The 26,882-nt window shown below is 33.3% G+C and overlaps 13 protein-coding genes across 13 annotated transcripts; 9 read left to right on the forward strand and 4 right to left on the reverse strand.

Moving 5' to 3' along the window:
• Positions 1-455: 455 nt before the first annotated feature.
• Tsp_10285a (hypothetical protein) lies at positions 456-616 on the forward strand (the record flags this gene model as incomplete). Its single annotated transcript, XM_003372479.1, has 1 exon — positions 456-616. A coding segment is annotated over one exon (161 nt), but the record flags the coding sequence as incomplete, so codon positions are not given.
• Positions 617-710: 94 nt separating this feature from the next.
• On the reverse strand, positions 711-1,927 carry Tsp_10286 (hypothetical protein). The gene is made up of 3 exons (XM_003372480.1): positions 1,806-1,927; positions 1,548-1,630; positions 711-808 (listed from the first exon to the last, which is right to left on the reverse strand). The coding sequence occupies exons 1-3, from the start codon at positions 1,925-1,927 to the stop codon at positions 711-713; spliced, it is 303 nt and encodes a 100-aa protein (XP_003372528.1).
• Positions 1,928-2,697: 770 nt separating this feature from the next.
• Tsp_10287 (conserved hypothetical protein) lies at positions 2,698-6,565 on the reverse strand. The gene is given in 11 exon segments (XM_003372481.1): positions 2,698-2,875; positions 2,937-3,014; positions 3,075-3,167; positions 3,227-3,291; positions 3,755-3,871; positions 4,038-4,108; positions 4,239-4,355; positions 4,485-4,953; positions 4,969-5,643; positions 6,389-6,446; positions 6,504-6,565. The coding sequence occupies 11 exon segments, from the start codon at positions 6,563-6,565 to the stop codon at positions 2,698-2,700; spliced, it is 1,983 nt and encodes a 660-aa protein (XP_003372529.1).
• A 446-nt stretch (positions 6,566-7,011) lies between these two features.
• On the forward strand, positions 7,012-7,651 carry Tsp_10288 (hypothetical protein). The gene is made up of 3 exons (XM_003372482.1): positions 7,012-7,116; positions 7,243-7,389; positions 7,484-7,651. The coding sequence occupies exons 1-3, from the start codon at positions 7,012-7,014 to the stop codon at positions 7,649-7,651; spliced, it is 420 nt and encodes a 139-aa protein (XP_003372530.1).
• A 210-nt stretch (positions 7,652-7,861) lies between these two features.
• Positions 7,862-8,988, reverse strand: Tsp_10289 (hypothetical protein). Its single transcript, XM_003372483.1, is given in 5 exon segments — positions 7,862-8,053; positions 8,069-8,203; positions 8,248-8,418; positions 8,545-8,666; positions 8,763-8,988. The coding sequence occupies 5 exon segments, from the start codon at positions 8,986-8,988 to the stop codon at positions 7,862-7,864; spliced, it is 846 nt and encodes a 281-aa protein (XP_003372531.1).
• An 853-nt stretch (positions 8,989-9,841) lies between these two features.
• Tsp_10290 (hypothetical protein) lies at positions 9,842-12,255 on the forward strand. Its single transcript, XM_003372484.1, is given in 10 exon segments — positions 9,842-9,965; positions 10,004-10,073; positions 10,148-10,165; positions 10,917-10,940; positions 11,005-11,134; positions 11,227-11,328; positions 11,347-11,503; positions 11,572-11,630; positions 11,967-12,094; positions 12,234-12,255. 10 exon segments carry the CDS (start codon positions 9,842-9,844, stop codon positions 12,253-12,255), a joined length of 834 nt encoding a protein of 277 aa, XP_003372532.1.
• A 1,623-nt stretch (positions 12,256-13,878) lies between these two features.
• Positions 13,879-14,659, reverse strand: Tsp_10291 (conserved hypothetical protein). The gene is made up of 4 exons (XM_003372485.1): positions 14,465-14,659; positions 14,318-14,386; positions 14,119-14,261; positions 13,879-14,029 (listed from the first exon to the last, which is right to left on the reverse strand). Exons 1-4 carry the CDS (start codon positions 14,657-14,659, stop codon positions 13,879-13,881), a joined length of 558 nt encoding a protein of 185 aa, XP_003372533.1.
• Positions 14,660-16,522: 1,863 nt separating this feature from the next.
• Tsp_10292 (hypothetical protein) lies at positions 16,523-18,096 on the forward strand. The gene is made up of 5 exons (XM_003372486.1): positions 16,523-16,566; positions 16,805-16,891; positions 17,420-17,452; positions 17,492-17,549; positions 17,872-18,096. Exons 1-5 carry the CDS (start codon positions 16,523-16,525, stop codon positions 18,094-18,096), a joined length of 447 nt encoding a protein of 148 aa, XP_003372534.1.
• A 318-nt stretch (positions 18,097-18,414) lies between these two features.
• Tsp_10293 (hypothetical protein) lies at positions 18,415-19,010 on the forward strand. Its single transcript, XM_003372487.1, has 4 exons — positions 18,415-18,481; positions 18,581-18,677; positions 18,758-18,800; positions 18,831-19,010. Exons 1-4 carry the CDS (start codon positions 18,415-18,417, stop codon positions 19,008-19,010), a joined length of 387 nt encoding a protein of 128 aa, XP_003372535.1.
• Positions 19,011-19,123: 113 nt separating this feature from the next.
• Tsp_10294 (hypothetical protein) lies at positions 19,124-19,970 on the forward strand. Its single transcript, XM_003372488.1, is given in 4 exon segments — positions 19,124-19,282; positions 19,330-19,438; positions 19,456-19,531; positions 19,913-19,970. 4 exon segments carry the CDS (start codon positions 19,124-19,126, stop codon positions 19,968-19,970), a joined length of 402 nt encoding a protein of 133 aa, XP_003372536.1.
• Positions 19,971-21,632: 1,662 nt separating this feature from the next.
• Tsp_10295 (hypothetical protein) lies at positions 21,633-23,104 on the forward strand. The gene is made up of 2 exons (XM_003372489.1): positions 21,633-21,716; positions 22,967-23,104. The coding sequence occupies exons 1-2, from the start codon at positions 21,633-21,635 to the stop codon at positions 23,102-23,104; spliced, it is 222 nt and encodes a 73-aa protein (XP_003372537.1).
• A 1,593-nt stretch (positions 23,105-24,697) lies between these two features.
• On the forward strand, positions 24,698-25,233 carry Tsp_10296 (hypothetical protein). Its single transcript, XM_003372490.1, is given in 3 exon segments — positions 24,698-24,763; positions 24,916-25,079; positions 25,092-25,233. The coding sequence occupies 3 exon segments, from the start codon at positions 24,698-24,700 to the stop codon at positions 25,231-25,233; spliced, it is 372 nt and encodes a 123-aa protein (XP_003372538.1).
• A 1,278-nt stretch (positions 25,234-26,511) lies between these two features.
• Tsp_10297 (hypothetical protein) lies at positions 26,512-26,817 on the forward strand. The gene has a single exon (XM_003372491.1). It carries the CDS (start codon positions 26,512-26,514, stop codon positions 26,815-26,817), a length of 306 nt encoding a protein of 101 aa, XP_003372539.1.
• Positions 26,818-26,882: the final 65 nt, after the last annotated feature.

Raw genomic sequence — 26,882 nt, forward strand, 5'->3', positions numbered from 1 at the left:
TCGCGATGAGATCTATGAAGGGAGGTCTGTTTGAATTTTCAAACGTGAAATTCAGAGATGCGGATGCGTGTTTTGACTAAATCAATTTTTGTTTGTTATGACGTTCTATCGCATAGTTTATATTTTGACTGAATTTTAATGTCCAGGGCATTTTTTGAATTTTTAAATAGTCCTCTATGCTTGACTTTAGCTGTGCATTTCAACTCCTTTTTCAAGTAAATTGAAATGAGTTTCATTAAATGCTATTCATTTGCTAGATAAGCGGTTCGCTGTGTATGAGGCTTTAATTTTCCTATTTTCACAGCGTTGGGTTAGAATTAATCATTAAATGCATACCCAAATCAACTTCCAAAAGTGATACGTTTGGTAAAAATCACGTATGCTAGTTGCGTTACGAAAAAGTTGATTGGCAACTTCCATACATATTATGATAGGCGCAATACTCTAATTTTTAGAAGCAATTTATACAAAACCTACTGTGCTGTATGCGATGAAACTAGCTATAACAATGTTAATTATTACTATCAACATCTATCACAAACAAAAAGTTGAAATTTGTGAAAAATATTTTTGGCTATTTTTCGAAAAACAGCGAAGGCAGAAAAATGCGATATAAGTGGGAAGGAAAAGAAGAGAAATAAACCATAAAGAGTAAATAAGTATGCGAGGAAATTGATTTTGTGTAGGATTATTTCAAATGTTTAAATAATCTAAGAAAGAGAAGCATCTTCTTCACATAACATTTGTTCCAGACTTTTTTTATTTCTCACATCATCCTGAAACCTACTCGGCAGTCTATGGAGAAACTCTGTAAAACACCATCTTTTATTAATATAAAACTATAACAATCAAAAATGTCTAAATTTTCAAAAAGAAGTTTTCGCCCATTTTCGCAAAAACAACCAAGTCTATATATAGCCCTTAAAATTTTACAATTTTTGAGAAAAATTTTTTCTTTCAAAATTAAAGCAATTGATTTATGTCAGTAGAGCACTATTTGCCAATTATTATAAATTTATCCTGACCGCTCCTGATTGCATATTTGTTGAGATATGCCAAAAAAGTGAAACTGAAGTAAGATTTTAACGGAGTCGAAATAAAAAGAAATGAAAAGTAAAAGTTAAATCAATGTTCACACGGAATGGTTTCATTAATTTTTCCAACGGGACTATCAGTGTTTTCATCCAAAATAAGGAATTTATTTTAATAAGAATTGTTCCTGATTTTCATTTTCACAAACAAGATACTTTCAAAACTTAAAACCTTCGTTCATTGAATTTTTTAATTTTTTACAATTCACAGATAAGAATCATTCAAAAAAACAAATTGGAAAGCTATTTTCATGCAATATGCCAGTTTTTCTCTTCTATAAATGTCAAATGCTTAAACTGGAAAACTGCATCAAATTTCTCAAAAAATCATCGATTGTGGGTTATTGAAAATTTACATACCTTTAATTGGCACGAAACTGCTTGCTGTGATCACAGAATTATTTTACAATACGTCGTAGTTTTTGACAAGCATGGAATAAGTTCCTCTGTACTTACTGGTGGATTCCTCGAAAGCAGTGTTTCCCAAACTGTTTCGGACTATCGCCCCCTTGAGGGACATATGTTTTTGAAACTCCCCCCTAAATTATTGTCAAAAAAATAATGAATTTTTAAACAGACTATTTATTCAAATCGAGTGTTCTTTCAAAAATAATCATATAGTGAGAAAATAATTAATGTGATGGATGGGGTTGGTGCATTGCGACTAATCTGTCTACATTGGGTTCAATGTTGGTAAGGAACGTCTTAAATCACCACGTTTGTCGATTTGCAGTCGGCTGATTAAGCGCATGTGATCTGTGATCCAAACGATCAGGAGCGCAGTCATAAAACCACCGCAAATATGAATATGTGCGAAGAAGATGAAGAAGACACATTTAACATTAAGCACAGAATAATTAATCAATATTCTTAAATATTAATATAAACACAAAACATAAAACATTGTTTTCACGCGACCCCTCCAATGTGCTCCATTATTTTCCATCGCCCCCCAAGTGCCCTCTTACCTCCCACCGCCCACAAGGGGGCGATATCGCCCACTTTTTGAAATCACAGCTCCAAAGATTCGAACAAGTGTCATGCATGAGACTAATAATTTGACATCAATAGTGAATTTATTTATTTTCCTAGCATTTATAACGAAGTTTCACCCTGGGCGATTAAATATTATGCTAATTATTTAAATCGCCATTGCATCGTTGTTACTTAGCGAAAGTACAATCAAATAGTCACACATGTGATATGAATCTGATGCGTGATCAATGAAAAACGTGGCAATTAGGATCGTGCAAAGCGCATTGGACATTAAAGAGCCCAGCCATTGCAAACCATGAATAAAACACTAATTGCATAATGTATTTATTTATTTATTAGAATATGTGATTTTTAACAATTTTTTATGAAAACGTTTGTTGCAAAATCTTATCTCATAACTGATATTAAACAATGAAATTAAATCAAGTATTTTATTTCTTTTCAAACACTGCATTCAGCAATGAAAAGCAATTTCACGCTGTCGGTGGATAGTTTTCAGCAGTAATAATAATAATAATAATAATAATAATAAATTATAGAACAATAATTTAACTATGAGTGCAAGGTGATAGTTAGAATAACAGAAATCAGTTGTGTTACAAAAAACGGGCTAAACTCTTCGAGAAGCAGAATTCGAACGAGATCGTGATCGCGAACGCGATCGATGACGTGAATTTGATTGTGAACAAGAATGTCGGCTTCTGCTCTTCCTTCCCTTCAATTTCATCCGCCTACTGGCATCCCGATGTGAGACCCTGACTTTCTTGCTTTTTGATTTTTTCCTTGAGCTAAAGTACATGCAAAATTAATTTTACATACACTATTTCTATTATATTTCTAATTTCATACCCACTGGCTGCTTCGGAATCTGATGATCGAACCGATGATTTATTCCATATTCGAAATTTTCCAAAATGCACCTCCTGCCTTAAATACATGTAAAATGAGGCACAGTGAGCATAATTTGTATGATTTGTAATGTCTTACCCAACGGCAGAGCTGCTCGACTTCTGTGTTGTACTTTTTTCATTACCTAATTTATGTTTAGCATCGTATTGAGCAATCACAGCTTTTCTCTTTCTACAATAAACGCAGAATAAAATTTATAAGCATTATTCCAATGATTTGTAAGTTTTTACTCTAGCCCTGTTCTAAGCACTCTTTCAAAAGAAGTTTCTTTGCGGATATGATGCCCACGAATAGCCTGCAATGCCAAATAATCACAAATAACGTTAAGTTTAAAGAAAATGTATAGTTTAAGATATATACAAAATTACTATAAATACGGGTTTACATGCATCTGCTTAATAAATTGAAAACTGTTCAAGAAATTCAGAAAATCATGTAAAAAGAAGCAAAGTTTATGAATTATTAACAGAATGAAACATTCAAGACACCTTTTCGATTTATAAATTTTCAGCCAAAACGGATATTAAAATGGAATTGCTAAATGCAGTCCGCTTCGCAAAAATCTAATAAATAGAACAGAAATATTACCATAATTAATAAGAAGCAGCCAAACACAATTATTATCAGCACAATGATAATTAGGGCCATTTGAAAAGCAAGGCTATTTGTTATTAGCCGAATATAAATCTCCACAGTAGACAATTCTGAAATTGAATAATATTTGCAAATTCCCTTGGTTTTGCATGAATTAAACTTACTTTTTTCACAAAACGTTCCTTCGTATTTATAGGAGCAATCACATTTATATGCATTGTTCGTGACTTGAAGACATGCTGCATCATTTTGACAAAGTGCTTTTTCACAGCTGCCAATTTCTGTAAATGTCAAAAAAAATGCACAAATTACACTTGTTATTAAACACTTCCTTTAAATATAATGATCAGAAAATAATTTATGAAAGAAATAAAAATATACTGCTCAATCAAGTAACTTACTCAGTTCGCAGTTAGTACCAAAAAACTGATCATCACATTCACATACATTGCCTGATTGAAGCAAAACGCAGACTCCTTTATTTAGGCACTGCTCATTTGATTGACACACTTCGACAACTGAAATATAGGTTTGAAATCAATGTAAACAGCATATTCAGAGGGATGTACAGTGTAGAAAGGAAGTGCATTTTTGCTCATTGCTGATATTAATTACAATAAAAAGTAAAATAAAAAATGACGTAATTACCATCGGTGCAGTTCATTCCTGAAAAACCGTTGGTACAATGACATCTATAATTCCCTCTGTAGTTGCGGCAGGTGCCTCCATTTAGACACCATTTGCGCTCACTGCATAAATCTGCAGCTGAAACATTAAATTACAGATTAAACTCGCTACTTTAACAACAGTCAAAATAAAAATTAATTCAAAACTTGAAATTCTCCATTAAAAACTTTACACTGATAATATATGCAATTTTTTTTAAAGTATTACTTTCTTCACAAAATTCTCCAAACTGCTCACTACGCAAACAAACGCATACAAGCTCAATTTCTGTCGCTTTCACCTGTCCCTTTTGCCGTTCGCATTTCTCTTTGAACGTTTCATATTCAATCCTAGTATACTTGTAGTGATCGCAAACTACAAAGTCCTCTTTGGTCTCCTTGCAACATGAATCTTCCGCTCCATCGCAACTTTCATTTTCTGATACCATATCCAGCGTAGGACGATACCTATTGGAAACAACTTTACCACACGTTTGTGATACAATGGACCACTCAGTCCATGTTCCTGCGCAAGGGCACAAACATGATTCTCCGTAATTTCGTTCTTCACAGTCCCTTCCATAGGGATGTTCTTTTTCAGATATCACTTCGTAAGTGAATTCTTTACAATCTCCGGCTTCCAATAAATAAGTACAGTTTTCAACTCTAGTTTCGTTGCAATCCGTGTATTCGTCGTTCTGACAAATAAATACATCACATTTCATGTCATCACAGTCGTATATATGGTCGTTTGATAAATTCCATGTTAAGAATGTTGAATTTAAAAGTAAACATCGGCAATAACTGCCGTGCGACAAGTCAGGAAAATTAGCAAGAAGTGTGCTTTCATATGTGAGCACGGAAACTCTTTCATCACAATCAGTATTATTACAACACCCCTTCTCCGCACATTTAAACAACATACCGTCAACTGTACCATTTCCGTTAGATATGTATTCATACGGATAACCATCACATGATAGTCTCTCGGTTTGCCCGCACTTTTCAACGTGAACATTTTGCTTCACTGTAATATTGTTTTCAAAGATTCGGACCCCAGGATGTATTAGAATATTCGATGCTACAGCTTGTTTAAAATTGACACCATCAAGCATTTGCAATTTCTGAGAATCAGTGAAAGACAGTAGTTTTCCGCCTTTGAAGGAACTCGCACAGAATCGATGTAAATCCTCGATAGTGACTTGTCCATAGAATTTTTTCACTTCGAACATATCGACTACTGTTAGGCATCCGCCATCATCTAATTTTCTTCCTCCATAATTATCCCACGTGCTGGAAACCGGGCAACCCCCATCAGCACTTCCTCCCATAAGTAAACAGATTACTGACACGACCAGTGAAACTTTAGTCACCGCCATCAGCACAGTCTAAAAATATTCTGTTTAAATATCAAATATGTGATGATTTCTAGATGAATAAAATAAACTGCATCTGAAACTGATGAAAGTATTAACGGGACTTTATTAAACAATAAATATTTCGCTTCTAATCAAATAAAGTTTACCATCAGAAATTCAACTGAAGTAAAGCTTTAGAAAAATATAAATATTCAGCGGTTTTGAAAAAAAACCTAGTTTTTTATAAGTACATTTATAGAAAAATTACACTGTAGAACAAATTCAGGTCAATCAACAAAGAAATTAATAAATTAGAATTGGAATAATTTCTTTCTCTCAGTAACCATGATTACTCATTCATCAAGATATCTTAAAATACTACTTACCAAATTTGATCGGAGAGAACTTAGGCAAAAAAGACAGTTCATCGCAGTCAAAACGAGAAAATAATGAAATCTTGTTATATCATGCCATTTATAATGAAGACACTTTAAAATGTAAGATACATTTTAAAGAGCCTTTTAAAGTTCATTGTTTAAAGTTCCTTTCACAAGTTTAAACATTTTTGTTAAATTCAAATTACACGATTTTGAAAAAATATGATTTGTCTTCAATGTTTATTGGTATAAAAAATAAAAACAACGGTGTTTAACGTATTTTTACAATTTTCAAAATTATTTACAAATTTTTCAAGTTCCCAACCTATATTTAAAGAAAATCAAGTTCATTTATTGACAACAAGTTAGATTGAAAATTGAAGATCGTTTCGTTTGACGATCGCGAAACGTGTGCAAATATCGTTTCTCTCAACAACTTCATATTGCAGCGTTTTCCTATAAAATAAAAAACACAGGTAATTGTAAGATCTAGGTCACTTCTAAATCAAGTACTTAACTACAACAGACGCACATACATACACACACACACACCAAGAAAGCACAACAACATCCATACTGTATTTATCAGATATTCATGTGCAGTTCTTTTTTTAACAGATTAAGTACATATGCTACATCTTCTTTTTCGCTTTCCCTTTTTTTGAGTTGGGAATATTCTGCAGTCTTGCCATTTTTCGGAGTGTAGCGCTTGCGACTGCTGCGTCTCAGATTTTCTTCGTTTAATGTACTATTTTGCTGTCTTCTTATTTCTGCGTCATTCTCCTTGGATCGGTTTTACTCATCCAGAGCGCCATTTTGCTTTCTGTGTTGATCCGCATGCTTCCGTTTTCTTTTTCCTGCCACGAGTACTTCATAAGACAATTTTCCTTTCTGATGATCTGTGATTCCTGGGCTCCATCCTCTATTCAGCTCATTCTTTACACACACTTCTTCTCCTATAATTCTGAATTCTCTGCTCTTGCTTTTCCAATCCTGATACATTTTCTGCTTCCATATTTCGATGTCGCGTTTGGTGTTCAAATCCGGTTTAATTCTGTCAAACAATGCCAGTAATGTTTTTCCCACATGTAATTCTGCTGGAGATCATCCTATTGTCTTGTGTGGTGTATTTCTATATGCTAATAATAATTTCTGAACTCATCTACTTATCTCACCTTCATCATTTTTCGATGGACGCATTCTTCTTGTAAATGCTCTTATAAATTCTCTCTGCTAAACCATTTGTTTTCAGATGATACGAACCGATGATACGGATGATGGTTTGACACCATTTTGTCTACAAAAGTCTCTAAATTCTTGTGATCGGAACGCTGGACCGTTGTTTGTCACGATAGTAGCTGGTACTCCATATCTAGCAAATCACTCTTGTAATTTCTCAGTTAGAGCTTTTGTTGTTATTGTTTTCATCATTTTGACTTCAGGCCATTTGGAATGCGCGTTAATTCCTATCATCCATTGTCTTTCTTGACTAGGCCCTGTACAATCCGGATGAATTCATATCCATGGTTTTGACGGTGTATTCCAGAAGAGTAGTGGTGTTTCCTATTCATTTTCTCGATTCTCTTGGTATGGATAACAGTTTTCCACAAACATTTCAATATCTCGTTCACAGTTCACCCACCAGATATAATATCTCGTGAGCGCTTTCACGGCTGCTATGTTATGCCAGGATGTCCTTCATGTTGCAGTTTCATAATTTCCCTTCTGAGTGTTTCTAGAATTATAATTTTTCCTGCCTTTAATAACAATTCATTTTCTTCTGCAATTTCTTCAAATACTTGGCAGAATTGTTTAACTTCGCTGTCGATTTTCTTCTAACCAGTTGTCTCCAATGCATTTTTTTACTTCTCTTAGTACCTTTTCTTGTGCTCTTCTTCGAATTTTTCCTTTTCTGAAAGCCACAGGTCATCTAACTTCGTCATATTTATTCTTTTAATTTCTCTGTTCACCACTGTGTATGGTTCTTCTGTTTGCATCGGCAGTCTGGACAATGCATCAGCGCAATAGTTTTGTTTCCCCTTCCGATATTCTATTTTATAATCCTAAACAGATAATACGAGTTTCCATCGTTTTAAGCGATTGTTAATGATTTTTTTAAATTGCGTTTTTTGCGAAATATTCGTACCAACGGACGGTGGTCTGTCATTAACAAAAATTGTCTTCCATACACGTACTGATGGAATTTCCGTACGCTAAAGAGTAAAGCTAAGGCTTCTCTATCAATTGGTGCATACACGTTTTTTGCTCCTGATGGCGTCTGTGGTGCAAAAGCAATTGGTTTTTCTGTTCCATCAAGGAAACGTTCGAATAACCCAGCTCCCAAGCCTCTCTCAGAAGCATCACAAGTGAATACCAATGGTACCTTTGGGTCGTATGGTACTAATGAGCTTTTTTGTGTTACTAATTCCTTTATTTTTTTTAAATCTTGTTCTTCTTTTTCTGACCATTTTTATATCTTTTTTGCACCAGTTAATTGAAGCAAGCGGGCACATGTTCCATGCAGTTGAGGGATAAATTTTTCTAAGAAATTTACTGCTCCCAAAAAGGTACGTCGCTCTTTAACATTCTTCCGAGAAGTTGTTTCCGCAATTGCTTCAACCCGTTCCATCGTCGGGTGGATACCATCACCGTCAATTCTATGTTTCAAACACGTAACTGATTTTTTAAATAAATTACATTTGTTTTTATGCGTTTTCAATCCGGCTTTGCGAAGTTTTTGGAAAACGTTTCTCAAGTTTTCTAAATGCTCACTTTTGTTTTCCCCAGTTATGATTACGTCATCCAGATATATTCCAGCATTGGCGACTGTTGCCAACAAACTTTCCATATACCTCTTATAAATTGCTGGTGCCGCAGTTATTCCAAATGGCAACTTTTTATATTGAAAATAGCCAATGTGAGTCGTAAGGTACTTTTGGGATTTTTCATCTACAGGCATTTGTAGGAATGCATCCTGATGTGATTGAAGACAAGACATGTGGTTATTATTCTTACATAACAGATATTACATTGGAACAGCTGCGTTAAATAATATTAAACATATTACAGATCATGAGTAACGTAAGCGGGGCGAAAAAGTCTAATTTTATCTCTGTTTCAATAACGCGCATACATCTTTCTAAATTAAATTAAAATAGATTAATGGATTTATAAATTTCAGCACAATGCTAAGCTGTACTTCTTCTATCAAGTCCATTATCAGTTTCTTTATGTGCAACAGCTCTGTACCATCTTCATGTCCAGTCCATGGCCGTATAGGTATCCCATTGAAAGGCTATACTAGGGGAAAAGTTAATTCACTTAGTCGAATTATAATTTATGCACGAGCTTTGTACCTGATGCATAAATGAATGCAGTCTGTCATCGATCAGGACGGTTCGTTTCAAATTAGCTCCAGTTTTCGCAAGATATTTTCCGTACAAATTTATAACCTTGGTGCAGTTATTTCTGATGAAGACTTTTCTGAAAAGATATGGAAGAAATAAGATTATAGAATTTTTTCAGAAAATTTGTTTCAAAACAGCTTGTAAAATGTCACATCAGATTATTACTCAAAATATTCCCCCTTTGGATCAATAAGACCATGAACGTCATTTACAGACTGCTCTGTACCTGAACTGAATATCATAATGGTGCAATATTTTCGTATTTTTTTCAACATTGTATCGCAATAAGGTCGGATTGCCGTGTAAGCCTGAAAATAGTTTAGAGTTTTAGTAATTATGGAAAATAAATTGTGCATATTTACCTCTAACAACGGTAAACGGCTCTGTGCGGGCAACAGTTTATGCTTGGTTCAATAAATCAACGTCGAATCCTTAAAAAATGAAATGTTAGCAGCATTTTCGAATTTCAGTAACCTATTCACTCAAGGTAATTCACCAAATCAAAAACCACTGTCAATTTTGGAATTTCTGCTGACGATGAAACGGACTTTACGCAGGGCTGAATCCAGTAATCAAGGATAAATTTTTTCCAAAATTATCCCGCAGCTAGGCTTCTGAGAATCTGTCGAAAGCCTTTTCATCTTCGCATGGATCAGTCTGATGCGGGTCCTGCGTTGTACTAACTTCCTTGTCAGGCTTATTTTCTTCGCGTTTGTCTTCTGAATAATTTTCTGACATTTTCTTTTTAAGAACTGCACAGTTACACAGGTTTAATTCTCGTTTCTCGTTTATCTCAGTGCAATAGTTCTTAAAAGTAAAGTTTGACTATGTATGACCTGCAAAATTTGTGTTCGAGTAATAGCGATTAAACTGTCACTTGAGCATATACGATTAATTAATAATTAAGCTGAAAGTTAAATTGGAGTTGCACTTACCAATCACATCAGGAGAAAATTGGCGAACACTTTATGGTGTTTTGAGAAAATGACTGTGATAAAATAAAACTTGTTCATTGCATTTTCAAAATTGTAAATGTGAAACGTAAATTTCAGTTGTTATTATAAAGTGTCACTGAAAATTTAGAAGATTGTAAATCTTAAATATTTCAGTTGAACTTTTTTAATTTATAATAAATTTTTGAAACATATTTTGTTTTTATTTTGAAAATTCAAATCAAAATTGCACACGTGAAATTCAAATTGAAATTGTGCTAGAATTATACTTGAAAATCATTTAGCATTCCTCAATGGTAACATTTACTTTTGAACGAAACGATAATTATTTTATAAAAAGAATGGTTATTTATTTAATAATTTGATTTGGAAATGGAAATTGTATATTTTAGTTATTTGCGCAAATATTGTTGTTATTTTTTGAGATTTTTTGCATTCCTCTAGATTCAGTATAATCTTTTGATATTAGCGAAATTCTGGCAATCAACCGCTTCAAATATTCTTTTCTAATTCATTTTTGTTTTAATTTGCTTTCACGGACAGTAAATTTGTTTTATTTTTTTCAGTATGCCTCGCTCATGGTTTGTTCAGTCTAGATTTCTGAGCTTCAGCTGTTTCATGGTATAATCGATTCAAGTGGTATAATATTTGAAGATCCGCTGTTGATCCAAAACAGGCCGATCCTACTTGTTATGGAAACCTTGCTCTTAGTGTTCCTCTAGCTCAGGGATATATTGATAGGTTGGGTGAAATTTGGTTTCAAATGATTTCAGTTAGTCGTCACGTTAGTTTTAAGAGAGGTAGGACATGCATGATTGAAATTGTAAGGCAAGTAAATTTTTATTTACAAATTTTTCCAGATGATATTTTAATAAGGCACCCGATTCCACACACTGGCTGCCACATGTTGACATCAAACAGCCAAAAGCGGAGTATGAATCGGTGAAAGCTCTCGAAACGTATGTTGTATTATTGGGTGTATGAAATGATTTGCAGTGTAATGCATTACCATATTTTAGTGTACCTGATTCAGTAAAAAAATTATTCAGCATTGAATTCGGCCGTCGAAAGGATCTGACATTCCAATGGAAACGAGCACTAATGAATAAAGTGAGACAAAATGAATTAGATACCTCTTCGTTAGAAGTTCGAAGTAAAAAATTGATTGAATTAATTTCTTTGAATATCATTTGCTTGTTTGTTCTTGTTTGCTATTTTCAGTTGCGAAGCACACAGCTTTTATTCGCCACTGGAGCAAACTTTTATCTGAAATGAAAATCGTATGTGCGTTTTATTTGTTCATTTTATTGTTGAGATTAATTTTCACATTTGTTGAAACTTTTCATGAATAATGAATATGAGATTTATGAAATTCCGCAGTTTTTAGTCACTTTTTGAAAATTGAGTTTGTTGAGAACTCCCTTTGTTTGAGCCTGAAGATCCGTATCTGCAACCGTAACTGACGCTTTGGCGGTCGTGATGACGTAATCAGCAAGGAGAAGAGAGTGAGCGTGAGTGATAACGTAGTCTTGTGTGTGTCGTGTTGGTGTGCGATAGAGTTCCCGTTTATTCGTAGCGTTGTGTGTTATTATCTGAAATATCCATTTGTTTTGCAGTTGTTATATTCTGTATTGACTTCAATCGTTGGAATAAAGTTCCATATTCAGTATTTTGTTTGCTGTTGCGCAAAGAGCATTAGCTTGCCTGAGCGAGATCAGCCGCCTCCGTTTTCTTTGGATCTCCCGTAATATCGAATACTGCGGGACGAACTTGAGAATCAGATTGTAAAGCGAAATTACAACAGAGTTTACGCTCTGTAGTTAGAAAATACTTTTGCGAATAATTTGTTTGGCGACTTATTTGCAAATCAGTTAATTTTACAGATCCCAACGATCTGTGAAATGATTTTATATTTTTTGTGCTAATAGCTTTCAACAGACGTTGTTTGTTGTGTATGTCTTTTATTAGTTGAATGTTTTTGTTATTATTTTATAAGAGAAAGACTGTATGTAACAGTTGTTTAAGAATGTTCCGATTTAGTATTATTAATCATTATTTGTTGTGTTGGCAACGTGCATTTTATATTTGTCGATACAGTTACTAATATTCTTTACCTAAGGAGTAAGAAATGAATACCATGCAATACAATACAATACAATACAATATAAAATTGTGTTGTAACAGACGAATGCGCAGTTCATCATGCAAAGGCCACATACGCAGCTCTGTGATGTTTTCCCGCATTGCTCTTTTCTGTGCAAACGCTTTCTGCCGGCATCCCGTCAGCACATCGTCCAAAATGTGAAATAATTTTTCCTTTTAAGAGAAGCATTTTTCTAACGGTATATGTCATGTACACACGTGGTGGTGAAAATGTTTTATTGTTTGGACATGAAATATTCAAGTACATCATATTCAAAGTAAACTTTGTAACAGATAGCTGGAAAAATGTTATTATATATGTGCTGTGATATCTCTAAAATTAATCTAGCAATAAATGTTTTCTCTTACTAACATTGTTATTTATATTGCTTAATTGAACATGGAAATGTTTTTATAGAAAATTAACAATTTTTCCAACCAAGTTGTAGATAGACCATTTGTTTGAAAGTTTGCAGATTTTTTATATGTACCTGTCTCAGGGAGAAGAAATTCTTTCCAGCAACAGTGAGGCAACATTTTCGAACACTTTCACAGTGATCGTCTGAACAGCATTGATCATTGAGCTGAACAGTGGATCCTGTACATAAATTCACCGGTAAAATCAGCCAGCGCCCTTATTTTGCGGGTGGTGCGTGTATTTTGCTCCACCAAAAGCCGTCTGCTCCAGTATCACATCTTTAATGCAAAAAGTACATTCTTCTCTTCTAGCCAACATATATTTCATAAGTATTCTTGCATCTGTTTGATGAAATACATGCATATTATATGTAACGTGTTAAATGCACATTGAGAAGGTTGAATGAAAATGCTGTATTATGTTTTATGGAAATTTCAGGAACACCTAAGGCAAAATAATTGTTTCGTTTCACTACAATGTGTATTTGTGGCTGTTCAAACTAGAAAATGGCTTGTGTTGAGCTAATTTGTAAACAGTGAGCAATAATGACCCTGATGCTTTTGTGATCAGTTATTTCTGAATATTTTCCATTCTAAGGAATACCATTAGCGCAATTTATTAAAGTAAGTTGCATTAAGTTTATTACACATAATTCATAAAAAAATGAAAAAAATAATTGGATTGAATTATATCTATGGTTTTGCACAACGTTAATGACGTGGTCTTTGTTAATTATCGTTTATAATTTTTCTTGAAGAATGAGCATACATTTTTCTAAATAAAATTAAAGTTGGATAAGTAATATACGAATTTTAGTAAAATGTTGAAATATACTTCTTTTGTCAACTGCATTATCACTTTCAACACGTCAATTAATTCATTATCTTCTGGATCCCCTGTCCAGTGCTTTATTACTATCCCATTGTAAGGCTAAAGCGGTGAAAAAAATTAATTGAATCAGTAGAATTCTATGTTGTGCGTGATTTGGTTACTTGAAACGGAAAAGAGTCAATTAGATCATCTATCCAAACCGTCCTTTTTAACATGCATCCCGTTTTTTTAAGATCTTTTATATACATGTCATTTTTAACTTTGCAATTATTCCTGTTCAGTACCTTGCTAAAAAGGTATAAGAAAAATAATATTATAAAATTTATTCACAGGTATGGTTTTTAAATAGCTCCTAATATATCAAATCAGTTTATTACTCGAAAAGCTTTCCTTCTGGATCGAGAAGCTGAACAATATGACGGACGTATTTAGGAGTACCAGCGCTATACACCATCATATTGGCGACTTCTCGGACGGCTTGTAATACTTCGCGGCAATGCGGTCTGATTGCCACGAAATACTGAAAACATAATTTTCAATTAAAGCAATTATGAATAATAAATTTTAAATATTTACTCTTATTGAATCAATTTTTTCCTGATTACTAAACAGTTTTTCTCTTGTGGAATAAATCAACGTCGAATCCTTAAAAAGATTGAAGTTTAATACGAATTTAAAATTTTTAAATTATTGCCAATGAGATTAATTCACCAAATCAAAAACGACTGTCAATTTTGGAATATCATTTGACGATGAATCTGAATTAACGCCATTCCGTGTTCTTCTGGGACAAAGGTGCTGAATGAGCCCGTCCCACATCTTTTTCAAGCGATTCAGCTTACCTTTCTTTTCTGTCGATGTTCCAGCCTCCTCTTCAGGTTTCTCTTTCTGCAATTTGCTTGCATTTGATTCATCCATCTTCTACAACAGATACAACTTTCCAGACGAAATTTTAATAATTTGCTTAACTACACACGATTTATTCTCGTTTTCACTTATTTTAAAAGTAAAATTTGATCACACATAAACTGCAAAAATGTATTCGATTAAGCTGTCACTTAAGCATATATGATTAATTAATAATTAAACTAAAAGTTAAATTGCTGTTGCACTTACGAACCAGAGCAAAAAAAGATGGCGCACACTTGACTGTATCTCGTGAAAATAACTGTGATAAAATAGAACTTGTTCACTGCATTTTTAAAATTTTAAACTTTAAACGTAAATTTTAAAGAGGTTATTTTAAAAAAGTGCCACTAAAAATTCAATATATTGTAATTTTTTAATATTTCAGTTAAACTTTTTAAGTTTGTAATTAATTTTTGAATCATATTTTGTTGTTACTTTGAAAATTGAAATCAAAATTTGATAGTTAAATTCAAATTGAAATTGTGATAGAATTTTTTATTATACTTGAAAATCATTTAAGGCTGATAATTATTTGATAGTACAATATTGTATATACTTTAATATTGCTCTATAACAACATTTAGATTTCAACGAAACAAATAATTATTTTATAAAAAAGAATGGTTATTTATTTAATAATTTGATTTGGGAAAGGAAATTGTATATTTCAGTTATTTGCGCAAATATTGTTGTTATTTTTTGAAATTTTTTACATTCCTCTAGATTTAGTGTAATGTTTTGATATTAACGAAATTCTATCAATTTGCCGCTTTAGATATTTCTTTTTAATTCGTCTTTCATGAAATTTGTTCTTAGAAATTGAAAATTTATTTTATATTTCTTTTAGCATGTCTTGCTCGTGATTTGTTCAGTCTGAATTTCTTTGCTTAAACTGTTTAATGCGTACTCGAATACTGCAACTAAGTGACTGATATTAAAATTCAGAATATGGGCAAATATTTTAGTGTTTAGCAATTTTAATTCTTGTTCAATTTCACATGGAAAATAAAGAACAGTTACGCCAAAAATGGTGACATGATTTTTTTTAAATATCTTTTAAACGCTGTACTTTTCATCAACATTTTGTTTGCTTTTTCGACTTTATTATAAACTGCATTAATTTATTCTTCATTGTTGATCTGTCATATTTTAAATAAGTGCATAGTTTGCTTTTGTATTTTGCATGACATTTTTTTATTATTTTATTGTATTTTTGTTTTTTTTTCAAGGGCAATTCTTTTGTAAATGGTTCCACGGCTATATCAGTTTACGTGAATGAATATTTACTTGTCATCAGTTTAGGTGGAGAAAAATTGATGAGATTAAATGAGAATGCATGGGCATGAAAGGAATTTTGCCTCAATTTAACCCCTACAATATGTGATATTGACATTCGCTACTTGTATTATGCTTCTTGTTTCATATGTGCTGCTGATGGTATTTTGATTGCACTTTTTGCAATGTGCAACGTATTTCCAAAGTAAGGGTATTTTTGATGTTGACAAAATTTCTGTGAATTATTTATGATGACTATAACTTATATGCTTGTAGGTTGTTGGTTGGAACTGACGCTACATTTCCGTAGCGATGATTCCACCTACATTAGCTGTATGTGTTTGCCTACTTACTTCGTTCTTAATTTCTACTGCATGATAAATTTCTTGCATATTTGCATTCGTTTGTTGTGTGTTTAATTACCTGCGTGGCTTTAGTTGCAATGCTTGTTGGTTAACTGTTGGGTGCATCGACTGAACAGCGTAGTCTTTTCAATGCACATGCGGACCAGTACCCATGAAAATGATTTGCTTTCTTTGCTTAAATTGCTTTTTTCCATAGAATGGTTATCATGTTTTCGAATAGTACAAAAGGAAGATGGATTTCAAAGTTGAAAAGATGCCCATTCGAGGAAGTTGCATGTTTTTAGCATTTTTGTGACTGTTTTAATTTATTACTGAATCCAGATATTGAAGGTATGATTTATCAAAATAACCAAATAATGTAAGATGTAAGTGTAAGATTTGAAATTTCATGTCTAAGCTAACGGGCAGATTTGTGGAATTTTTCACAAATTCAATAATCATATTAGATATGATTTGTTTGTTTTGTTTATTGCAGATGATTCATCATAATTTAGGACAAAAAGTAATTTTTAAGATGGAACTCAGCTAAGGGAGGAGAAGTTAATAGATTAAAGAGAATAGATGAAAAGTCTACATTTTTTGAGCAAGTTTTCAGAGGACAGTTTGTTGGGAGTTGTTTTAGTTGTTCAGTAATTAGAGCAGTTTATTATAAATGAAGTTTATTTGATATATTTCCATATTTTACATTAGTGACAATTTTAAATATTTTTTGAAATATTTTCGAGATGAGCTGAGAAAAGAAATTGAATGTTAGTGCAGGTAAACTACGTCGAATTATATTACTTTTGCAAATATGCAAATTGAGTTTTGCAGATGCGCTTCTGTCATCAGTTACAATGTGCTTGTTTGATTAACTAACTAATAGTAGCCGGAGGGAAAGTTTCTTAAAATTATTATTGCGGTAAGAAACTACCACTGAAGCCTGCATTTGATAAATTCTTGGAGTGGAATCCACCCCACATTAGAAAAAACCCATGCGAAAAGCTAAAATATGTTGAATTTTTATGAAATTTGTTTCAATAGGTAGCACTGAGTGTGCTCTACTTTATATTTTATTTTTATATTTTTTGTATTAAAATATTATTTTACTGTTTTGTATTAAAAACGTTTTAATTAAAAAAATTTTAAGCATCATTTTGGCGACAAATGCATCACAGTCAACGTTGAAAATATGTTATTTTTTAGATTTTTCACTGTGTAGGCTAAGTGTTGTAATATTCTTAAAACAAATCATGGATTTACGGTCAGTATTTTATAAGGTAAAACTTGATACCAAAATGCAGACTCCAGTCATTTCTTCAACTATTTATTTGGTTTTATAAAGTTTGATTGATTTCAGTTATTTCAAATCAATTTTAACTTTCTACTTGCTGAAAAATTCAGCAAAATTGATGTGGCAAATGTGTTGAACTATGTTTATTTAGACATACAAGGATTATCAAAACAATGCTCACAATAGCTGTATAGATGATCATTGAAACATGGTGTTCCACAATTTCTGCAACATGTGCTGACTTTTCAGTCTTTCATCCTGTCACAGAACGCTGTTTTTTGGGATAGTGTTTCCATTTTTTCTTGCAGTTGAACGCACTGTTGTGGTCACTGCTCCCATTGATTCAATGGTTTTCCTTACTGTGTAAGGAAGTGATTGCGGAGCACTGGCAGCAGGTTTGTCAAGACGGATATCCACAAACGTTTTGCCACATTCCATCAAGAGCGGCGTTCTACTGTGCGACATTTCAGAATTCCAATCGGTCTGGCTTCATATATCATATGCCGCCACACCCACGAAATCTAACGCATTGAAGCAAAGCATCATTGGCCACCGTTGGATGCGTCGTCTGCTTGTGTTTACCAGTAGAAGATGGTTTACAGCATCTGCACCTGATTTTGTCTCGTAGCAGAACTGTATTTCCAGATTTCCACATTCTGGATTTCGTTTCGTCTGTATTTCCTTTTTCATAATTTCTTTTGGCATCATTGTGATGCATCGTCGACAGAAGCAATATGGTGGCGTTTCATAATGTAGCTAACTATTTTGAGCTGCCGATGGAAACAGAATAATAATGATCCCACTCGGCTTTCATTATTTATGATGGTATTCATTTATTTCTCTTATTTTTAATGGTATGTCATCGACCATTTTTCGCAACTTGTTTACGATCACTGGCCAATAAATCTTCAGCTAATGGTATGCTGATCAAAAAGCTATCTATACTAATGTTTAATCCTTTCCCGCACCAGTGTTAGCCCTTCCATGATATTATGCTTATCCAATTGTGAATTCTAGCTTCACTGGCTGCTGACGTGCATTTCTCGTGCCAATGGGTACGATGCTTGTGCATCGCAGCAACAAGATATTTTTATACTGATGTGTCACGCGAGACGTTTTATTTTTAGCCAAAGACGACAGTATAAGCCAGAGTAATTCTGATATTACTTTCAGATTACAGATAATACTATCCAGGTCTGTTGGGAAAATCACCCTTGGCGTTGTGGACTTTGGCAGGGTTTTTTGATGCAATGAACTGCGTAGGCAGGTGCACAACGGAATGATAGTGGTCAAGTCTTGTTGCTTCACTTGCCAAAGTATACCAGCGCTTGCTGCCAATTGTCAGAGGTCTTTGAAATTGGTGTACGATACCAGCAGACAGATGTCGGTAAGCATTTGCTCTAGTACTCTCACACCCATCCAGCAAGGCCAACATTTCACTCATTAGCTGGGTCAGTGTGCGATCACCCAATCCATATATATTCATCGTTCGTTTTCCCTGGCACCAAAATGCTTCGTCAGAAGTGCCATTATGCTTTTGTTCTTATCCGTAGCAGGTGAATGGGGAAGAAAGTTGGTGATTCAACACGCAGCATCCAGATCCAGTGCGCTGACGGCGTAGTAATACATGTTCATATTGGAAGAAATTTGGCGGATGTCCAAGTGAGCAGCAACTTGCTCGAACCACAACTGTGGTTGGGATATCCAGATCGTGAGAAGGTTCAATGAAACTGCGTTCTCACTTTGCAAATTTGTGGCGTTCGTAGATACCATCCGAGGGTCCGAAAAGATCGTTCAGAACAAACTGGTCACCGGTAAAGCTTCTTGATAGACCCTTTAATTTTAGCACAAAATCTACTGTATATATTAGTTACAGTTATTCTGATTTTCAGGTTTAATTGCACCGGAACTGTTGAGCAGGTCGGGCCGTGCAATCCGCTACATGGCAATAATAATTATGCATAGAAAGTCAATTTGTTAACCTTCACCAAGAAAGTTTCATTGTTTTAGGCAAAAAAGTTTCTTTTCCAAATAACATTTGTTCCCAATTTTTGGTTTATACACTACAGCATCTTTAAAATTTTGAATTTTTATAAATGTTATTTCTATGATTGGTTACACTTCCTGATTAAGAATTGATCAAAATGATGTGATGGGAAACTAATTTCTGTGCAGTAGTTCATGTTTTTCAACTGTGAATGTCAAATTTGTAATTAAATGAATGATTAAATATTATTGAAAATTTATGCACCTTTGTAATGAATATTATTCTTTATAGAAATCGAGAATGCAATTTATAATTGGTTCCGTTTTTCTGATAAGTTTTCATTTCTTTTACTGCTCTTATAGGGGAATATCTCAAAAGATTGGACAGGATACCAGGTACAGAGACATTGATTTACCATAAGTTATTTTGATCAATTTATTTATATTCCATTCGCAATTAACTGTTATCAGAAAGTACTACATTTAAAGCTCATTTTGATGAGCAGCATTCTTGCTGTGTTTTATAATGAAAGTAAATTCAAACAACTACATGTTTCGTATCAATGAGATCCCAAATTAAAAATAAAAATTATGAACGGCATGGTATTTCATGAAACGATTATTTTCTAAATAAAGCAAAGATATGGAAGGCATTCAAAAAGACAGTCAGGTATTATGATATATTTAAGTGAAATTGCTTTTGAAATTCATTATACTTGAGCAGTATAAAAACGTAAATTAATAGAAACTTAGTATACTGAAAGCTTTATTTCCATTTTGATTAGTTTTGAAACAACGTTCATCAAATTAATCAAATGGAAATGATGGAAAATTGAATTGGTGAAACGTGATAAATGTTGCACAAGTCTGTGAATTTTGAATGAAGCTTTTACTATAAGGCCAAAAATGTTCATTCCGTGAACATCGCGCACCATGGTGCGTAACATGAAAGTTTCAGATTGGCAGCTTTTCTGTGCACTGACTTAAGACATGCTTGGAGGTACCATACGTACGACGTCTCTACTTCACACAACGATCAAGTTTAGATTTATTCCATAATGAAAGGGGCATTTTTCATGGAATCCATCCAGTTGTTCATCAAACCATATTTCCACCAGAGGAGTGAAATAATCTTTCACAATTTCTCATGAACTGATCAAATTTTACGCAGCTGAATTTATTTAATTTAGAAGTGTTTACAGATTATGTTAGAAATATTTAGTGCTTCTGGTTTTCATATTATTTCAGTGAAAGTAATCTGTATCGAATAGTGAAAGTGCATTATATTATACATATAAATAAAGAGTAAATTATATACGTCATTTAATAATTTAATAAAATTGTTCACCATATGCACGCTACTACGCTATTAGTGATGTAAAATTAGGCTGTTCTACCAGAAGCAAAGTAGTTTTTTATTTGCATATTTTACTTATTATCAAACACCACTTTAAAGCATTTCTATTATATTCAGTTATTTAATACTGTGCAACGGCTACAGGCACGTGTTCAACTATAATTCTGCTCTTCAATATCATCTTTGATTTGATCAATATTTGATATTATGCTGCCTTTATTTTTGTATGCATGCTATATGGTTGAGTTTTAATTATTATGAAAGAGCACTAATCAGCATTTGTATTAATATTATTATTGTTCCCTTTCAGATGATTAAATCAGGTGCTTTACACAAACGTGTACCTATATATGTTTTTATGTTAAGATGACTACAATAATATTACTCACTTACAAGAATGTCATGATTTGGAAACAAATGGAACAAAGGAGTGGCACGTGGAAAATATAATTCCACTATTGAAAGTCATCTATTTTTAAAAGGTAAATGATGCTCGAGAATGTATGCTGATACTTGATATATGCTATTCGCATGATTTGACAAACATATTAAATGTGAACTTATTGGATTTTCTGCTATCACTATTCACTAAAAAATATTATTTTTGGTATATTACTTTTGATTTTTAAAGGTACTTCAGGCAAACTAAATAAGCATAGTACGCATTTGCGTTCACAATTTTGAAATGACTTTACTAATATATTTTAATTTCAGAATTCACATAATATGAAGTTGAATACTTCATATACGGGAGATGAAAATGAAGCAGAACTTGTAATCATTATTTTATTCTTCATGTTAAATTTGCATGTATTCAGAAATCAAAGTTATGCATCACACTAATGTAGGTATCACTGGAACTATTGGCAGAAATCTTCGAAGAACTACAATTTCTTACAAACACAAATTCAATTGCACATGGAGAAAAAGTAAACAATATAATAATGCTTATAATATAATCAACGTCCTGCATGATGCTGTTTGCATTTACTTTGGATGTGAATTTTTAGTATTAATTTACTTATTTTATGATATTAAAAAAATTTACCTTTCAAATACTCAACATCAGTGATTGAGTCTTTTCAGACCTTTGTTTATTTACTTTATTCATTTACATTTACATTTGTTGTTTGTATGTTACATGATCACCGTTTATATTAAAATTTTACCAAATTTCAAATTATTTCATGAGAGTTCTTTGATTTTTTTTGCTTGAATATTATAGTTCTTTTTTCAATGTAATTTTCTAATGAATGCATTTATTCTTATTATTGTGAATTTTGATTATTGCTTATTCTTGCATTGTTTTATCTTTCCTGTCATTTCTTTACTTTTCTTTCTCAAAACAGAACTTCCGATCAGTCTTCAAACAGATAATTCAAAGCAGCAATGTTTTTTCATTCACGTGCATGCATGTTTGCTTCTTTCACTTTCCACTTATTATAAAATATTTTTGTTATAATTAAAAATTTTTGTGGCTACGGTGACTAAGTTGATTGATGCGCAAGTTTAACATGAATAAGAGCTGATTCGCATTCAACTTTTTATAGTCTTTAACTCACTCCCCACAATTACACTCTTGCTTCATTTTCATTCAAAAATTTCCCCTATTTCATTATTTAATTTCTCATTTTTATTTTATTATTTGTCCCTCTGCTAATTATTATTATATTTATTTACTTATTTTCAATAATTTGTCAGCCACAAATTGATCAAAGTCACAATATTTTCAATGTTATTTTGCTAACAGAAAAGTTGCAACGATTTGTTCCTCATATAATAATAACAAAGCTGAAACAATCAATATTAACAGTGAGTAATAATAAGAGAAAGGCAAGTACGTGGGCCAAATAACTGTATTTGGATGCAAAGGAAAGCACCAGTAGAAAATGCAATGGTGACGGCTACTGGATAATTGTACATTCTAATTAGGTTGACATTTTTGATGGGCTTACGCGGGAATGTAAAGCATGGCAAAATATCATCAGGTTTAGTTGTATGCAAAAAAGCACAAAAGCCAAACCACACACACACGACATTAGAATATATGTGAAATTCAGGCAGAAATCACAAAACAACACAGTGAAAAGATATGCGAATGTACATGTATTAATCTAATTGCTGCCAGCAAGCTTGGATGCAACTTCTACCGCTTCAATGTTGTCAGCGGAAAAAATACAAGTCACACTTCACATTAATAACATAATTGCTATCGAGAGTTTTATCTTACATGAACACAGAATACAAAGCATTAAATGGAAGCAATGCAGATAAAATGAGGAAAAGTAAAAAATTCTTTTAATATGACTTTAAAGTATACTTCAAAAATAAAATCACGGAAATATAATAATAATTAGAAATACAGTATTATACATAATTCAAATTGCCAAATTAACGATACGAAGGTTACTAAGCAATACAAAAATGAGATAAATCCTAAGGTTGTATCGAAAGTTATTATTCTATTACAGTACTGTTCGATAAAAGGTGACGGTGCGTAACAAAGATGCACGTGCAAGATGCTCCATTCAGGTGAAACTTCAATACTGAAACTTATTTTTTTGATGTTTTCCTATGAATGCATGCACATTTAAGTAATTAAGCAATTTCAGTTTGAAGATACGTGGAACTTGATACACTTTTAAGGCAGAATTATTAATTGCATATAATTGAACGTTGAAAGTTTTCGACAAATCAATATTTCAAATTGTTATTATCCGTAAACGTCTAGATTTAACTGGTGAAGATGATAAAATTTTCAATTTACACTTGCTTATTGCATTCAATTTCATTCTGAACTGAGCATCTCGAATATCACTAAGCATATGGTGTTATCTATTGTGAAGGAGAGAAAAATACAGAAATCGTTTTCAATTTAATTCTATTATCATTTTATACTGTTTTCTAAATTTTATACCACGAAGACATTAGATAAATCAGAATTTTCATCTAGTTAATTTTGCTTGTTATAGGGCAACCACTGTGCTCAATCATTGTTTATTTTTAGTTTGGCATAATGTCCTAATTCATATTTGAGTAGCATATCCAACTTACGTAAGCCAGCGTTGATTGCTACGTGCGCAGTGTCTGCCTTTTATGCAAATTGGGCAGTTTGAAAATTAACCTCGTATTAGTACGGCGTCAGTTAAATGGACTTTGTTGACTAACAAAAGCCTAGAACAATATTTGCTCCATCTATTTCTGTTTTAACTACTGAGTAAGGTGTATTATTAGATATAGAAGAATCTTATCTTTTCAAACAAAGGCGTGGTGCAGTTTCAATTTGAATTTGCATTTTAATTTGTTTGCTTTTGAGCTTATGCGTGACCTGGATAATATTTGTTCAACGAAATGAAATACGCTTCATACTTGTTAATCAGTAGAGATGAACTTTATGTAAATTTTCTTGAGGCTACTATTAGTTGCTCTGGAAACTCATTTCAAATGATTGTAGGCGAACGATGTGCGGCGAATGAAATATGGCGTTGTCAATGCGATGACAGACGAAGAAGAACAATAAAAACGGCTTTGCTTTCTATTTATTATAACATTATTTCATTAAATTAATTCTTCTACATTTAGATACAGAAGAATTGAAGATAAAAGAAGACATCCAGAAGACAAGGGTAAGTTTGGTAAGTATAATTTGATGAGTTAGGCTAATTAGTTAAAGTTCACTGAGGAGTTCTTGAGTCTGTAATTTATTTAAACTCGAGCTGTAAGTTATCGAGCATTTAATTCAGATATTTGTTAATTAGTGTAATTCGACATAGATCATGAGTATTATTTTAATGAATTTGAGTGGCTTTCCGCATTTGAACGTTTTCTTGTCCCATGCCTTTCGAGTTGAGTTTAGGGTTCATTTGCGGAAAGTGAAATGGTTGAATAATTTGTCGATCATTTCAAAGGACAAATTTTGAGCATAGTGAGTTTGTAGCACTGCTATAGTTTGAGTATTAGAATAAGTAATTGTTTGAGAATAGCAGTGCAAGGATAGGAGGAATGTGAGATAGGGTGGTGTGCAGGAGTTCGACGGGTTACACTGCACGACGCGACCCTAACCGTATCAAATGATGAAAGTCCATATTTTCAAAGCTCACCTCTTCCTCTCCCGGTTGCGGTACCAGAGGCCTGCCGCCTTGCTCGGATCCCAGCAATGGGATCTCAAGCAAGGTTTTTTTTCAGCCCGACCGCCCCCGCGCCGCCCCCCGCCCTCCTGCCCGTTAACGGGGACTTCCCTCGGCGGAGTCTCCTAGTCCCGTGCTGGCCAGAGACCGGTTTTAAAGAGATGACCCTGTCCATTTGTGTGGTAATGGACGTTGTTTGAAATCTTGTGCAATGGGATTTCAACACCTATGTGAATTCGTAAGACGTATCTGTCCTAGAGGCAGTTATGCAAATTCGCAATTGACGTAGTGCCGAGACTCTGTTTCGGTGCCAATCTAGTGGTGATCGTTACTCCCCCAAGAGGAACGGTAAGCGTCGCTATGCGTTTGTGTTATTGTCTCGCTGGCTCTGACACTTGGCCAATGATTGACATCAGATTTGCCGTCACACCTTTAATTAGTTCATTTGGCGTTGCACCTTTCTTCAGTTTAGGCATCAAACATTTGAAATTAATCTTCATCGAGAGTATCCCCTTATAATCATGCTAAATAGTTTAAATTTGTTAACATTCTATACATTAATTTATTCATTTAGGAACTTAAATGATATAGAAAATATAATGTTCATTCATCTAATAATTGGGCAAATTCAGTTTTTGTTTGCATTACACTGTTTTAAAGTAGAAAAGTTTACCTGTTTTTCATTTACATTTCATCATACAAAATACTTTAATTATTCATTAATTTTATACTGATAATAATATAGTTTTAGTTTAAAGCAGTATTTTACTTCAAAAAATGTAATGTCAAAGTAGATTTCTACTTTAAAACAGTGTATTGTAAACAGTTAAAAGGGATGTAATATAGTAAACATTAAACAAGCATAATTTTATTTATTAATTATTGGTGAGTTAGCTATTGTTTGAATATAAATTTTTTACATATAAAAATGTTAATCGGGGTCCCCTTTAATTAGGCAAGGGCAAAATTAAACTTGGTATAAATGAAATAAACAATTAGCTAAGGCAAGGTGCAACGAGTTTAATCTTTTTATAAATAGGAAGTAATCTTCCATAAATAGAATGTTATTAATCCGTAACATGCAGGAAAACAATGTATTAAATATGAGATTAATTTTAATATGCTAATTAGAAAGTTTAAAATGCAACGTAAATGCAACACTGAGTATTTTAATTTTTAATTAGGTTAAATAACGTCACTCGTAACAACATATTTCAGCAGTGAGAGTTTTTTAATAAATGATTAACATACAATGTTAACACAAAAGTGGGTCATAATATTTTCTAATTAGGTATAATAACGTCACTTGTAACCACATATTTCAGCAGGGTTTTTTAATAGTTAATTAGAATGTTTTAATTGCAATGCAAAAAACAGCAACTTACAGTTGTCAGTTTTATTTGAAAAGATAAGTAGGCATAATACATTAAATCAATAATGATGAGTTGTAAATCATACGGTAAGTATGCAAACATGAGATGGTTCTGCAGGACAGTACACTAATATTGAGTATCAGGTGTGACGGCAATTTGATGTGCATGAGGCGGCAAGGCTTAGTAGGCGAGACGATTCACATTTGCCTGGCAACGCACGCCATCTGGTGCGGAAGCTACGTCTTCGGCGGATCAGAATGGCCATCTGGTCCGTCGAGGGTGGATCAGATGGATCCACCCAAGGTCATCTCGGCCAAAATCGTGAGGCCAGCACGTGGGCTAGGAGGCGATGATGCCTTGGGGGTCCCCGGGGCAGGAGGGCGGGGGGCGGCGCGGGGGCGGTCGGGCTGACCGAAAGGCAGGCCTCCACCGCAACCGAAAACTTTTTTTTAAAAAAAATTCACAAAAAAAAGCAA

The sequence above is a fragment of the Trichinella spiralis genome (assembly GCF_000181795.1).
Source record: "Trichinella spiralis strain ISS 195 chromosome Unknown Scfld9, whole genome shotgun sequence".
In the NCBI taxonomy this organism is placed as follows: domain Eukaryota; kingdom Metazoa; phylum Nematoda; class Enoplea; order Trichinellida; family Trichinellidae; genus Trichinella; species Trichinella spiralis.